Source organism: Pipistrellus kuhlii, unplaced genomic scaffold, assembly GCF_014108245.1.
Source record: "Pipistrellus kuhlii isolate mPipKuh1 unplaced genomic scaffold, mPipKuh1.p scaffold_m20_p_11, whole genome shotgun sequence".
Classification (NCBI taxonomy): Eukaryota; Metazoa; Chordata; class Mammalia; order Chiroptera; family Vespertilionidae; genus Pipistrellus; species Pipistrellus kuhlii.
Window position 1 is genome coordinate 23,119,699 of NW_023425416.1, and position 15,860 is coordinate 23,135,558.

The 15,860-nt window shown below is 42.2% G+C and overlaps 1 protein-coding gene and 1 pseudogene across 3 annotated transcripts in view; both read left to right on the top strand.

The window, feature by feature from the left end:
- The first annotated feature begins 5 nt into the window (after window positions 1-5).
- Window positions 6-15,860, top strand: part of XPC (XPC complex subunit, DNA damage recognition and repair factor) — a 28,399-nt gene continuing 12,544 nt past the window's right edge. For 2 of the 3 annotated variants that reach the window (XM_045579222.1, XM_036431236.2), the window contains exons 1-5: window positions 7-229; window positions 6,891-7,086; window positions 8,438-8,562; window positions 11,649-11,772; window positions 13,271-13,355. In XM_045579222.1, coding sequence (XP_045435178.1) covers window positions 145-229; window positions 6,891-7,086; window positions 8,438-8,562; window positions 11,649-11,772; window positions 13,271-13,355 — 615 coding nt within the window. In that variant the 5' untranslated portion in view covers window positions 7-144. Of the gene's footprint in view, window positions 230-6,890; window positions 7,087-8,437; window positions 8,563-11,648; window positions 11,773-13,270; window positions 13,356-15,860 lie in introns of all 3 variants that reach the window. The other variant, XM_036431237.2, reaches the window with a different exon arrangement.
- Window positions 15,013-15,765, top strand: LOC118715265 (annotated as a pseudogene).

A 15,860-nucleotide genomic window follows, 5' to 3' on the forward strand; every position in this document is an offset into this window, starting at 1 on the left:
AGCTGCATCCTGAAGCAGCGTGCGCTGGGTCTGTGAAAGGCAGGGGCGTGGCCATGCCGCCTCCCGCTCGGGGGCGCGGCCCGAGCTCGTGCTGCTCTCCGCGGCGTGGTGCGTCACTCGCGGAGCGAGTCTTGCCTGAGCGAAATGGCTCGGAAGCGGGCGGCTGGCAAGGACCCTCGGGGACGCGAACGACGCGTCCAGAAAGTCAAGGGCGAGGAGACGGAGGCAGGTGAGAGCGAGGCCAAGCTGGACTTAGCGGGAGATGCTGAAGGAGATCCGGAAGCAGGCCGGGGTGCGGGAGCGGAGAGGCCGACCCCTTGGAGGTGGGGGGCGGAGGCTGCTCTGCGCCCGTCTGCGCCACGGAGCCACGTTCCCGGGGCAAGTGGTTGTACTGCTGCCTGGGTCCTCCCCGACGCGTCCCTCTGCCTTTGTCCCCAGGCGAGGAGTGATGCGCCCTGAGCGGTTCCCCTGACACTCAGCCTCCCCACGAGCTCCCTGTTTGTCTGCAGGATAAAGTCCATCCTCCTGGTAGATGCAAAGGGCCAAATAGGGGAAAGGCATTGCAGTTATTCTGTGTCCCCAGAAGCCGGTGGCCCAGGACGCAGAGCGCTGTAGTGTGCAGACTCCCAGAGTAATATCGTGAGCTGGACAAGATTCGGGTCCAGCCTGACTTCACGATGATAGCAAATGTTGGTCGTGGGCAAAGCAAAACTCTTGGTTTTCTTCTTTCAGTTTGTCTCTTCTCCAACTTTTTCCCACCGCAATAAATGATACCTTCGCCCGCTAGTTACCGCAAACATCTCCTCCTTAAGCGCAGCCCCCCAACCAGTCAGCAAGCCCTGTCAGTTCAGTCTCAGAGCTTTATCTCGGTCCTCTCCACTTTCTTTATTCTCATGGCCATAGACCCTGCCCAAGCCATCACTATTCAGTTGAACGACTGCAGTTGCCCCTTTACTGGTCTCCCTACTTCCCTTCCCCTCCCCCTGCAAGAGTTCACCCAGAAGCCCAAATGATCTTAAAAAAAAAAAAAAAAAAAAATCAGATCACAACAGGATGTATTTCAAACTCCCTGTGTCTTTCCATTCCTCTTGGCGTAAAATTCAGAATTCCTCGTCGTGGCTTACAAGACCTTACATGATTTGGCTGTTGTTAATCTACCTGTTGTCTCCTGCCCCTCTTTTCTTGGACAGATACTCTCCTTGCAGGCCTCCTTTGTGTTTCAAACATGCCATGCTATTTCTTACCCTGAACCTTTGTCTTTGAGGTTCCTTCTGCCTGGAATGTCGTTCCGTGGCTCTTGCCATGACTGGTTCTTCTTCCATCCTCAACTCAGATACTCGTGAATGCCCTAAAGTGGTCTTTACCAGATACTCCCTGTCACAGAGGCCCTCACAGCCTCTGTCACACTCTGTAATGATCTTGTTCATTTATTTGCTTCCTTTTTGATTGCCCATCTTACTAACATTTAAGCTTCATGAAAGCATTTTTATTTTTTGCTGTATCCTCTTTTGCCTCTCCCTGCATATACTAAGTGCTCAATAAATATATATTTTTAATTTTTAAAATTGATTTTAGAAAGAGGAAGGAGGGGAGAGAGAGAGAAACATCGATTTGAAAAACATTGATTAGTTGTCCTACTTATTTATGCATTCATTGGTTTATTCTTTATATATATTTTTTTTTATTGATTTTTTTTTTTTTTTTACAGAGAGTTAGAGAGAGGGATAGAGAGTTAGAAACCGATGATAGAGAATCATCGATCAGCTCCCTCTTGCACACCCCCCACTGGGAATGTGCCCACAACCAAGGTACATGCCCTTGACCAGAATCGAACTGGGACCTTTCAGTCCGCAGGCTGACACTCTATCCACTGAGCCAAACCGGTTTCAGCCATTGGTTTATTCTTGTATATGCCCTGACTGGGGAATCCAACCTGCATCCATGGCTTATCAGGGTGATGCTCCAACCAACTCAGCTACCCGGCCAGGGCATTCAATAAATATTTTTAATAATCGCAAAATGCATGCTGTAGAGCACATGTGTCAAACACAAGGCCCGCGGGCCAAATCCGTCCCGCCAGGCCTTGCAATGTGGCCCGCACCGCGCTGTCATCACTGCACTCCGCTGCGTTTCCATCACAATGACAGTTTATGACTGTTCAGTAAACCATTCGGCCCGCGATTTAGGCTGGATTTTAGATTTTGGCCCCTTCTCTGATTGAGTTCGACACCCCTACTGTAGAGCAAGGGTAGAGAACCTTTTTTTCTACCAAGGGCCATTGGATGTTTATAATATCATTCGAGGGCCATATAAAATTGCCAACTTAAAAAATAGCCTGCTATATTTTGTCAGACATTTAATTAATTCACCCCTAATGCTTTGGCAGGGCCAGACCAAATGATTTCGCAGGCTGGCTATTCCCCACCCCTGCTGTAGAAGGACTCCTGAAAAAACTGGGTAATAGATTAGGTAACCAGCTCCTATGACACAAGATTCAACAATTTTGTGATTCTTTATATATTGTCAAGTTCTCCATCTATTGGGAAGTAGGCAAATGCTAACAGTTTCTAAACTTAAACAGTGATTTGCTGTGAGTTCCATTTCATTCATTTACTACTTATTCAAATAACATTTGAATATTTTCTGAGTACCAACTGGGTGGTGTACAAGAGCTAAGTGACATGGGAGATCAAGATTTCTTGGAGGAGCTTAGAGGATAGTAGTGTTGACATTTACAAAAAATACCAAGGCAAAGTGTGATGTCATGGGAGTAGGTGTAGGGCCTTGTGGCTTCAAAAGGAATAATTAAGTTTTTTGGTTTGTTTGTTTGTTTGTTTTTTTATATATATTTTTTATTAATTTTTTACAGAGAGGAAGAGAGAGGGATAGAGAGTTAGAAACATCGATGAAAGAGAATCATCAATCAGCTGCCTCTTGCACACCCCCTACTGGAGATGTGCCTGCAACCAAGGTACATGCCCTTGACCGGAATCGAACCCGGGACCTTTCAGTCCGCAGGCTGACACTCTATCCATTGAGCCAAACCGGTTTTGGCGGAACAATCAAGTTTGTCTGAAGATATTGGGACATGCTCTCTGAACGAGTTGTCTGATCTGTGCTTTTAAGGATGGGTAATATTTTAGCAAGAGGCTTAAGAGGGTGTTGATATTCTAGCCAGAGGGAACGTGTTCTGAATACGGGGCAAGCGTTTCTTCCAGCTAATACTTCCCCTGGCACCAGCTCGGTATAGCTCCAACACTATATAGCAAGTTGTGATATGCACTTGGGTAAATTATTTTGGACAGATAATTTAGCCTTTTTGAACCTGGTCTGTGAAACATAACGCTGCCTTGCAGGGTGGTTGTGATTTTCCAGTGAGATAGCATATATTGTAAAATCTTGGCATGATCCATATTAGGTGGTCAGTTGGGCTAGCTCATATCAATTCAGTCTACATGTAGGTTAGCATGCACTCGAGCTTAACTCAGACTCTGTTAGCCAGACGAGCTAGCAATAAGTTTCCAACGCAGCTCTCAGGATCTGAAGAGCTAGAATCTTGTCTGCGGTTGGGAGGAGGAACAAGTGTGGTTTGGGCTGCAGGTGACATAATGTGGTGACTGATGTTGCTAACAGTACATTGTGTAGGTTTTAACAGCATCTGGGTGCATGCAATGAAATTATAGTAATGAACAAGACAGGCAACGTTCTTGTCTCATGATGCTTATAATCTGTGGGTAGGTAGGGGTAGATAAGACAGACAATAAAAAGTTAAAAATAAGCCCTGGCCAGTGTGGCTCAGTTGGTTGGGCATGGACCCTAGGTTGCTAGTTCAATTTCCTGTTAGGGCACATGGCTGGGTTGGGGCTCAGTCCCTCAATCCCAGGTAGGGGGTGTGCAGGAGGCAGCTGATGGATGCTCTCACTTCGATGTTTCTCTCTCTCGAAAAATAAATTTAAAAATTTATATATAAGTTCACGTGGTGACAAGAGCTATGAAGAAAGCAAAACAGCTTACTGTCATAAAACTGACATGAGGCTGGGAAGAAGCAGCTAAGTCGGAATCACTGGTCAGGGGAGGTTTCTGTGAGGAGCGGACATGTTGAGCCAGTTACTGAATGTCCTGAAGGAGCCATCCATACGAAGTTCTTGGAGGAAAGATCCAGGCAGAGGGACCGTTGAAAGACTCTTAGGGGAATGAGGTTGGCCAGGTACCTGGAACAGTGAGTGAGGGGGATTGAGGTGAGAGAGGTGGGCAGATCCCTTAGTTTAGAGACCAGGCTAGGGAGTTTGTATTTTATCCTAAGTGCTCTGAGATGCCGCTGGTGGATTACACAGGTGTTCTTGTTAAATCTCAATAGATGGCCAAGCAAACCACAGTGGTAACTCCCGCCCTGCTGAAATAGCCACTGTGTACCACCTGTGTGGTGTGCATGAGCGATCAAGATTTCTTTCTAAACAACTATTTTGAATTCATTTTATATTGAACTCCAGGTGGCTGGTTATCCATGTTAAATATCCCTAGATCATAGAAAGTCCTGGAAAATGGCCTCTAGATTCTCTAGGACCAAAAACACAGCAAAGAATAAAGAAAAAATCACCTATATTTCTACCATGCAGAAATAACCACCACTAAATAATGGTATATTTCCTTTTAGTCTCTTGTTTTGTATAGTAGAAGCCATACTGTAAAAACAACTTTGCATGCTTTACATTTTATCCTAGATCATTCTCCTTTGTCTTAAAAGATAACTGAATTATATTTTACTGTGTTACTATACTGGAATTGATGATCATCTCATGGTTGGACACTTGGATTTTTTAATTTTTTTATACTGTAAATAATAATACCATGAACATTTTTTAAATTTAATTTTTTGTTTCCTTTTCATCTTTTTTTAACTCTTCTACTTCTCTCTTCAAACCACAAAAGTATACAGCTGTGCCTTTTAACCAACCAAATACATTTGGTGAGAAAGAAATGGTACCTCTGAAGTATCCTCCCACCTGCATTTTTAGATCAGTAAAAATGAACTATTTTGCATCTTTGCTTATTGGTAGAAGGCTAAACACCATTGTAAGACACAGAAATCCTGATTTTAAGGGCACTCTACTCAAACTGTCAAGTTACAAACCTTTAATCAGCCTCTGGCCTTGGAATAAGAAATCTGTTTCTATATTCTAAATAATTTTGAAATATTTTGTTTCCATTGAAATGTTTAAACCAAGGGAATACATATAGGTTTTAACAGCATCTATAAAACATTTGATAGATGTTTTAACTAAACCATTGATTTTTGTCAAGCATTAAAACAAATGCCCCTAGTCCTAGATGACTAAACCATTGATTTTTGTCAAGCATTAAAACAAATGCCCCTAGTCCTAGATGGTTTGGCTCAGTGGATAGAACATCGGCCTGTGAACTGAAAGGTCCAAGGTTCAATTCTGGTCAAGGTTGTGGGCTCGATCCCCAGTGGGGGACTTGCAGGAGGCAGCTGATCCATGATTCTCTCTCATCGTGAATGTTTCTATCTCTCTCTCCCTCTTCCTTCCTCTCTGACATCAATAAAAGTGTTTGTTTGTTTTTAAATGTCCCCATAATGTGAAATTTATTAAAATTAAGTTATGATTTTAGGTCAGAAGGGAGTCTTCTTCCCATGCCAAAGTATATTCTTAAAGAATATAAATACCCCAAGAGCATCATCAGGACAAACCATAAATGAAAGGAATGAATTCATTTGATATTTTAGGTTAATATTGCAGCTCCTTTGGAACCTCACTATAGGCTAGAGTATTTTTTTAAAAAAGATTAAATCTTTTTTTAAAGATATATTTTATTGATTTTGTACAGAGAAGAAGGGAGAGAGATAGTTAGAAACATCAATGAGAGTCATCGATCAGCTGCCTCCTGCACACCCCCTACTGGGGATATGCCCGCAACCAAGGTACATGCCCTTGACCGGAATCAAACCCGGGACCCTTCAGTCCCCAAGCCGACGCTCTATCCACTAAGTCAAACCGGTCTCGGCAGGCTAGAGTATTTTTGTTTTCCAAAATTAGTTCAAGCAGAGTCATGCAAAGGCAGAAAAGTGATTTATTTTAGATTCAAGATTATTTTCATGAATAGTTTTGCAAAATAAAAATCCTCTTTTGCCAAGTTATTCATTAATTCTTTATTATTAAAAGTTAATATATTGATATATTTCTATGTTAATCAACCATAGTTTTAGATACCCTAATTTAACTGAAACCAACAGCTTATGCATTTTTATATTTCCCTTTACCAAAAATATAATTATCTTAAGAAAGTAAAGATAATTATTATTATCTTATTCTAACCCTAAGCTTGCTGAGATGATTAGTATAGCAAGTTCCATTTGGATTAAATTGGAAAGATTTCATAAAGTATGTGTTTTGAGCAGAGTTTGATTTTGAAAGATGGTGAAAATACATATTAATAGAAAGAAGGTTGTGGCAAAACTTAATTATGTTTACGAACTCATAATATTTCACATAGTAGAAATGGATTATCCCTAAAAAATCGTCTTGTCAGGTAGTAAATAAGCAAGGGGTTAATCAATGGTCAATGGATTTTCTTACTGGATATAAGCAGAAACTTAAGCTTTGAAAGTTAGATATGATGGCCTCTCTGTAGTCTTAGGAAGAGTTGAATAAAATGCTAACAAAGGAAATGGTTTGACTGTGGGCACAGAGTGTAGACTGGACTGAAGGTGGGCAGAGGCTGAAAGCTAGTTGTTGACTAAATGTGACATGATGAGCTGGTGAAGGAGATGTGGTTTGGAAGGAGGTTACAGAAGAAGAGTTTTCATGACCCTGAAACCATTCTGCATCCACATTTTTATTGTCCCTTCCCTGTTGTATGTGGGCATCCAGGTGACTTTGAAGATGAGAAACCCCCGAAGAAGAGTCTGCTCTCAAAAGTCTCACAAGGAAAGAGGAAGAGGGGTTGCCATGATCCTGGGGGCTCACCAGATGCTCCAGCAAAAAAGAAGGTGGCCAAGGTGACTGTTAAATCTGCAAACCTCAAGGTTAAAAAGGATGAAGTCCTCAGTGATGGGGAAGATTTCAGGTGAGAGGTGTTGATTGCTCCTGTCAGAGAAATGTGATTCATAAAACCTGCTCTTTTTGCTTGTCATTAGGATCCACGGAAAAGACTGGATCTTTAAACTCTTTTAGATAGAGCTCAGACTACTACCAGTAGTAAGCGCTAGAAAGAATCTTAGCGATTATGTACTTACCTCCCAAACTTTTCAGGTGAGAACAATGATAGCTTGCAGAAAGTGACTTATTCAGGATTACACAGCTAGATAATGGCAGAAACCAGGATAAGACTTAGATCTTTTGACTCCTGATCCTGTGTTCTTTGTACTATACAAAGATACTGCATGTAAAAAGTATTTACCTGCCATTCCAGCTTTCTCTCATACTCCTCTCCTCAGGCACATTCGACTCCTGCTCAGCTGGACTGCACATGGCATATGCTCAGACTTTGCTATCTCTGAGTTGTGCTCATATTCTCCTTCTAAAAATGCTTTCTTCCACCATGAAGATGCAGGTCAGAAGCCGTCTACAGACTTAAGATCTTTTCAACTTAGGGTGGGTTTATTGGGAAGTAACCCCAACGTAAGTTGAGGAAGTTCTGTATTATACATTAGCAACCATTTAGTCTTGAATTGATAGGTAGCTAGCTACTTACCTATGTAGCTATCTATTTAACTAGGTAAGGTATCCAGGTTTATGTTGGTATTTATGACATATCTGTGTATAGTCACATTCCCACTTATCTTGAAGTTAGACTTCAACTTTAATCTCCTTACATCGTATTTCTTTTTTGGTTTTGTTTTTGTTGTTAATCCTCACCCAAGAATATTTTTTTCCATTGATTTTTAGAGAGAGTGAAAGGGAGGGAGAGGGAGAAAGAGAAACATTGATGTGAGAGAGAGACATCAATTGGTTGCCTCCCTCACACACCCCGACTAGGGCTGGGTTTGAACCTGCAACCCAGGAATGTGCCCTTGCAAATGTGAATTCCCTTTTCTTTCTGGTGCCCAACTGTATGTACACAGATGTCACAGCTTTTTCTTCTAGCACTCACATCATTATTGTGGTTTCTTCTAGTTTTTTCTATGCCATTTCCTGACTTCGCTGTTTCCCTTCACACAGCTCTAGGCTGTAGGTTTATAGTATTCTTTCTGTTTGACAGCACAATCTAGTATTAGACTAATGATCAGAGCACATCTTGATGAGAACTTGAGACTCATGCTGATGGAGAAAATGAGGCTCAGAACTCACAAATAAATTTTAAATAATTGCAACCAATTTTCAATAAATAGAAGGTATCCTTAAAATTCTGTTTGGTTTAAATGTAATGCTGGGATATCTGAGCCTTCTTCACCTTCCTTCCTGTGGCCTTTACACAGAGACTTTACAAGTACCTGCAAAAAGGCCCACCATCCAAAGAGAGAGTCTGCTGTGGACAAAGACAGCCATGAAGGAGACGACGACGATGAGGAGGAAAGTGAGGATGATTGGGAAGAGGTAGAAGGTAAAGCATCTTTGTTTTCAGAACTGTCTGATCCTGTTTTTCTGTTTGATTCTGTTTAGAGTCATGTCACTTATTTGCAATCCTGTTGTTTTCTTTTGAACCTAATAATACTAAAGATAAGGTTGCAGTAGTAACTTGCTTTTGATATGAAAAATTCAACACCAGATTATTAGAGCAGGTTGTATACAGGGTGTCCCCAAAAAATGTATACACACTTAGAATAGTTATGAAGGCAGTGCTTATTAAAATATATTTCCAAAATGTAATAGCTATCAGCTGTTGAGTGTATATACATTTTTGGGGGACATCAGTATTCTCTTCCTTTGCTGTCATTGGAGTTTCACCCTCCCTGCCTCCTTCCATTCTCTCAAGATCAATGGGGAGAATATTCTCTGGTGGATTTGTTTCCCCCCCCCCTTTTTTTTTTTCTAATCCAGGATCTATGAAAGGTGTAAGTCTTCTATTGGTTGTCTAATTAGTCTCTTTTATTCTATAACAGTACCCTCCACCCACCATTTTTAAAAATATATATTTTATTGATTTTTTACAGAGAGAAAGAGAGAGGGATAGAGAGTTAGAAACATCGATGAAAAAATCATTGATCAGCTGCCTCTTGCACTACCAGGAATGTGCCCACAACCAAGGTACATGCCCTTGACCGGAATCGAACTGGGACCTTTCAGTCCGCAGGCTGACACTCTGTCCACTGAGCCAAACCGGTTTCAGCCACCCACCATTTTTTATTGTTTTGTTTTTCATAGCACAGCTTTTTTTTAGTGCCCTGACCTCTTTATTTTATAGAATGTTTCAGGTTCTGATTATGTCTGATAAATAATCAAACATCTCATGATGTTGTTACAGTTGTTTCAATATCCCATGTATTTTTTTCTTCTTTTTTTGGTTAATCCCCATCATTGATTTTTTTTAGAGAGAGCGGAAGGGAGAGAGAGAGAGACAGAGAGAGAGAAACATCAAGTGAAAGACATGTAGATTGGTTGCAACTGGACCAAGGCTGGGGATGGGGCCTGCAACCGAGGTATGTGCCCTTGATAGACTTAAACCCAGGACCCTTCAGTCCACGGGCCTACACTCTATCCATTGAGCCAAACAGGCTAGGGCTCCCAGGTATTTCTTTTTTTTTTTTTTTTTAATTTTTAAAAATATATATATTTTATTGATTTTTACAGGGAGGAAGGGAGAGAGATAGAGAGTTAGAAACATCGATGAGAGAGAGTCATCGATCAGCTGCCTCCTGCACACCCCCCACTGGGGATATGCCCGCAACCAAGGCATATGCCCTGACCGGAATCGAACCCGGGACCTTTCAGTCCCCAAGCCGACGCTCTATCCACTGAGCCAAACCGGTCTCGGCCCAGGTATTTCTTAAAAGTTGTAAATTAAGTTCAAAGATTTGATTGAATTTAGATGAAACTATTTTTTACCCCAAAATACTTCATAGTTGATGCTTTTTAGTGCATTAAGAGATACCTACTCTCAGGTTGTCCTTCTAGTGATGCCAAGATTGATCATGTAAGTTGGTACTGCCCGATTATGCCAATGTAAAGGTGCATTTTCTACTTTTTAAAAAATATTTTTTTATTGATTTTTTTAGAGAGGAAAGATGAGGGATAGAGAGTTAGAAACATCAATAAGCTGCCTCCTGCACATCTCCTACTGGGGATGTGCTTGCAACTAAAGTACATGCCCTTGACCGGAATCGAACCTGGGACCTTTCAGTCCATAGGCCGACACTTTATCCACTGAGCCAAACCGGTTAAGGCAATAATTTTTTACTTAATGGTTTTAGCATGTATTAATGATATTGACTGGATCAAAAATTATTATATTGAAGATTGCACAATGGTAATAATATGATTCTATCATTTTATGTACATTTATTAGTTGACTGATCTGAAAAGGAATTGTATTTATTTAGCAAGTGCCTAATCTTACCTCCATTTCAGGAATTGCATTTAGTAATTTACTCTGAGTATCACCATAAACGTAGAGATTTTTTTCTTTAATTACATATATTACCAGTTATCATCGTTATACTTGAGCTTCAGATTGTCCCACATTTGGCTGCTGGAGGCCCCTTTAAGCTACCCTCCCATGTCTTTTCAGCGTGACCCCCTTTAGTTTTTTAGAACATTTATGCTTTCTGATACAAATTGTTTCAGGCTCACTTTATTCTTTCCAGACCTGGAATCAAAATTTTTTTCTCTCCAAGAAGCCCTGGTTCATTTTAATGGGAACTGGTAAATAGAAACCAAAAGTTTGGCCTTAGAACAGTCTTTCCAAAAATCGGGACTTTTTAAAACGCCACAGGACTCGGAAAAATTCGTTGAAAATCGGGACTGTCCCATCAAAAGCGAGACGATCTGGTCACCTTACTAGATGCTTTCATTGCTGAGCAGGTGTTACTGCTTCTAGGCCTAAAACTCCTTTAACAGACCCTTTGCCAACGAGGTTCACAGTTAGATCCAGTTCAAAAAATTCAGTTTATTTCAGCTGGTGTTCACTAGCCTTGTAGGGGATAAAGATATGAAACAGATGCGTTTCTTGTCATTAAAAGTTTACAACTAAGACTGAAAAACACTGAAATCATCACTGTATACAAAGCAAATTGCATTGTGTATTATGTAGTAATAAAAAGAAAATTGTCTCATTTGGCTTTTTTTAAAAAGAATAAGTATCTACTAAAACATACATAAGCATCAGCTCCTTCATAGCAAAGATCTGTATCTAACTCAAGTCAATGTCTTTTAGCCTTAGTTTCCTTTTCTTCTTCTACCGGGACTACTTCTGTGTATTTCTGAGTGGGTTAAATGAGACAAATAAATGTGGGTTAAATGAGACAAATAAATGTAAAACAGCGCAGTGCTGGCGTTTCATTTTTTTGTTTTGTTTGTTGTTGTTGGCTTTTTAGGTATTCAAAGCATGGGAGGAGAAGTTATCTCTGTGAGTTCCACCTCACATCCATTCCTCACTGCCTCCTTCCCAGCAGAACCTTGATTTTATTCAGTAGAGTGATTATTATTATAATTGCTGTTAATTGGTTGTTGTTTTTTAATTACTATTGATAGAACTTAGTGAGCTCGTGCCAGGTGATGCAGCAGAAAACGCAACCTTCTCTCAATCCGTTCTGCCTCTGAAGCCAGTGGAGATAGAGATTGAAACACCGGAGCAGGCGAAAGCAAGACAAAGAAGGTAAGATTAGGCACTTGCTTCTACATTCCTATCACATGCCATTGGCAGCTAATGAAAACTTCTGAGAAATACGTACGAGACCAGGGCTGAGTATCAAAGTGGTCAGGAGCCTTGGATGAGAGAACCTTGGGCTCAACTTTAAAACTTGAGTGAGAAACTTTTGTATCCTGGCTGGGGCAGGAAATGGGGGGAGAATACTCCTATATATTGACCAACTTCTGTATGCCATTGTTGTCCATTATCTTACTTAATGTCTAGAATAGGATGTGAATGAGGAGTCAGAGGCTCAGAGAGGTTAAATATCATTTCAGGAGTCACTCAGGCAGTAAGTGGATGAGCCAAGTTCCAAGTCCCTGTCAGGCTCACTTGCAAGTTACACGTTCCCCCACCACATAACTCTGCAGGTCTTGAAGCAGTGCCCCACCATGGTAGGGAGCCCCCATTTCATCCCAAAATACCCATTACCTCTGTAGCTTCTGGTGGCTTGGAAATCTGGAGCACACCTGGTAGTTGACTGGTCCATGAGTGCCTCTGTATGATGAGCACATTATTTGCCATGCCTAAGGAAGATAATAAAAGTCATTCAAGAAGCGTCGTTTTGTGTGTGTGTTTTTAATCCTCACCTGAGGATATTTTTTCCATTTTCAGACAAGAGTGGAAGGAAGGAAGGTAGAAAGGGGGGAGAAGGGGAAAGAGAAAGAGAAACACTGAGAGAGGCACATTGATTGGCTCTCTCTCACCCCCACTCCCACCAGGGGTGGGGAGCAGATTCGCAATCAAGGTACATGCCCCTGCCAGGGAATCGAACCCAGTGTCCTTTGGTCCCTGGGCTGACTCTCCAACCTCTGAGCCAAATCGGTCAGGACTTCAGAAGCATCTTAAAAATGCATGGGACGCAGACATGAAAGAGATTTTACATCAGAACAGTAAAATACAAATGACTGTACATTAATTGAATGTAAAGGCAGTAGTGGTTGCTAAGGCTGGAATCAGTAGTTGGAAGGTCAGGCAGTTAGAAAAGACTTCCTGGAGGAGGAGAACTTTTACTCATGTTCATGAGGCATGATTTGGTGCAGGTTGAAAGGAGGTCAGTCTGGGTAGAGACTGTCCTAAGCTATGTTTTGTAGGTGAGAAGAAGCAGGAAATAGGTAGCTTTTTAAAAATTTACTTGAGTAGCACAGTTTTGTGCAGGAAAACAAGGAGAGTAAATCACATGCAATTAAAAAGTGAGCCGAAACCGGTTTGGCTCAGTAGTCCCGGGTTCGATTCCGGTCAAGGGCATGTGCCTTGGTTGCGGGCACATCTCCGGTGGGGGGTGTGCAGGAGGCAGCTGGTCGATGTTTCTCTGTCATCGATGTTTCTAGCTCTCTCTCTCTCTCCCTTCCTCTCTTTAAAATATCAATAAAATTATTTTTTTTTAAAAGTGAAAGAAATTGGGGGAATGAAGTCAGGTTTCAATTTCCCAGTTCATTCTTGGATTTTTCAATGTGCATTACAGTGAAAAAATACAAATGGAGTTTGAGACGGCTCTTCGGAGAATGATGAAGCGTTTCAATAAAGAAGTCCATGAGGACACACACAAGGTAAGGGCAGGAAGTGAAGGGAGGCAGAGTGCGGTGGCAGAAAGAGCTGGGGTTCACAATCAGGGAACCCTATCTTGTTCCTGGCTCTCCCACTCACTGTGATCTTGGCAAGGTTCTTACTCTCTCTGAGGCTTCGTTTCCTCATCTTTGAAGTGGGGGTTAATAACAGTGTCTTTCTCGGAGGGTGGTTGTGAGGATTAAATGTCTATCACAAGTGAAGTACAGAGTACAATGCCTGACATGGAGCAGGGGCTAAAAAACAGACTCTCAGTCTCTTCTTTCCACAGTTTAATAACATTAATTCTGATCTCAGCTAAAATTGCTGGTTTTTTATTCAGCTGATAGCTATTGAACACATATTCTGGACCTAGTAAGGTTCTTGGCATTGTAGGAGAGAGACTCGTATAAAGCTTATTTTCTACAATTAAAGGGTTTCTGATGAAAGACCTCAAAACAAATAAACTGCCGAAACTGGTTTGGCTCAGTGGATAGAGCATCGGTCTGCGGACTGAAAGATCCTAGGTTTGATTCCGGTCAAAGGCATGTACTTGGTTGCAGGCACATCCCTGGTAGGGGGTGTGCAGAAGGCAGCTGATTGATGTCTCTCTCATCGATGTTTCTAACTCTCTGTCCCTCTCCCTTTCTCTTTGTAAAGGATCAATAAAATATATTTAAAACAAACAAAAAACAAAGAAACTCAATACTTAAAGAGATCAGTGTGAGTTTGAGTAGCTGAGGAAGGCTTTATTTAGGAGAAAGGACGGGAGCTGGGTCTAAGAGAAAAGCCAGTATGTTGAGATGGGAGTGGACAGAGACTGGAAAGATTGCTCTCTCTGAGTTACGGAGGGAATGGTAGGACAACTAATTTGCCCACATCTTTGAATATACAAGAACTGGAGTGAGGCCCACCTCTCTGCGGCCTTGGGAAATAAATAAGATAGCTCTGTTTCTTTTACCTCTTGGTGTTGGAGATTTGAAGCTGATGTGAGGGAAGAAGGGCAGTGCCACTATTGAAACAGGGAGGCTGTAGTGGGAAGGAAAGAAGACCGATTTTGAAGTGAAAATGATTCAAAGCTGTGAAAGACAGTCACATGATCACTTCAGTAGGTTGAGGAAGGGTGGAGTTGGAGGTCAGATATGGGACAGGTGTGAGGTCTAAAGTGGAGGAGGTTGGGTTCAACACACATGGAAATGCAGACAACAGTACGGTAAGCCCATGCTATCCACCAGCTTTGACAGTTATAAGCCCGTGAGCAGTCTTGCTATTCTTTCCCTCCATCCATTTTTCCTCCTAAGCAAACTCCAAATGTTGTAGTATCTCCTCCATAGTTCCTTCAGTATATATCTAAAAGACAAGGCCTCTGCCCTAGCTGATTTGGCTCAGTGGGTGGAATATCAGCCTAGGGACTGAAGGGTCCTGGGTTCGATTCCCATCAAGGCATATCCTGGGTTGCTGGTTCAATCCCCAGTAGGGGGCATGCAGGAGGTAGCCAATCAATGATACTCTCATCATTAATGTTTCTGTCTCCCTCTCCCTTCCTCTCTGAAATCAATAAAAATATATTTAAAAAATAAATAATAAAAGACAAGGCCTCTTAGAAGAAGAAAAAAGTTTGTATTCTGGAGCTTTGAGATTTGAGATTATTTTGAGTAGTTAGAAGAAGATGGGTTGAAAATCAAAATCTCAGGGAGCGGGACAGGCCAGCGCTGGAGGGAGCAAAGCATCGCGGGCAGCAAGCGAGATGCAGCACCGAGGCTTCCTCCTCCTCGCCTTCCTCCCCATCTCCGTGGCACCAGAAAGAGAGACAGTGAAGAAGGGTGGCCTGGGGAGCGAATGCACTGAGTGGACCTGAGGGCCCTGCACCCCTAGCAGCAAGGACTGCAGGGCCCAGACTCGGGGCATCCGGAGCAGGGTGCCATGCAACTGGAAGAAGGAGTATGGAGCCAACTACAAGTTTGAGAGCTGGGGGTCATGTGATGGGAGCTCGGGCACCAAAGCCCACCAAGGCACCCTGAAGAAGTACAATGCCCTGTGCCAGGAAACCACCCGCATAACCAAGCCCTGTACCCCCAAGACCAAAGCCAAGGCCAAAACCAAGAAAGGGAAGGGAAAAGACTAGAGGCCAGGCCTGAATGCCAAAGAGCCCCTGGCCCACGTCCTCCCTCACACAGCCCCAGTGTAACCCACCAGTGCATTTTGTTACTCTTCAGCTTTATCAATCATGCCCTGCCCTTTCCCTTCCCTCTCCTCCCTCCCCTCCCCCCAAGTGCCCAAAGTGAGAGGGACAAGGGAATCGGACAGCTTGAGCCTCCCCCAAAAGAATTTGATTTCCAACCCCTGTTGTTTTTATCCACAATGACACAATTGCTAAAAAAAAAAACAAATAAAACTCATTTTCTCCCAATAAAAGCTTTCTTTATATTTAAAAAAAAAAAAGCAAAATCTTGGGAAATGGGATGTTTCTCTCCCCCTCAACCCCATCTCTGAAATCAACAAAAGCATAT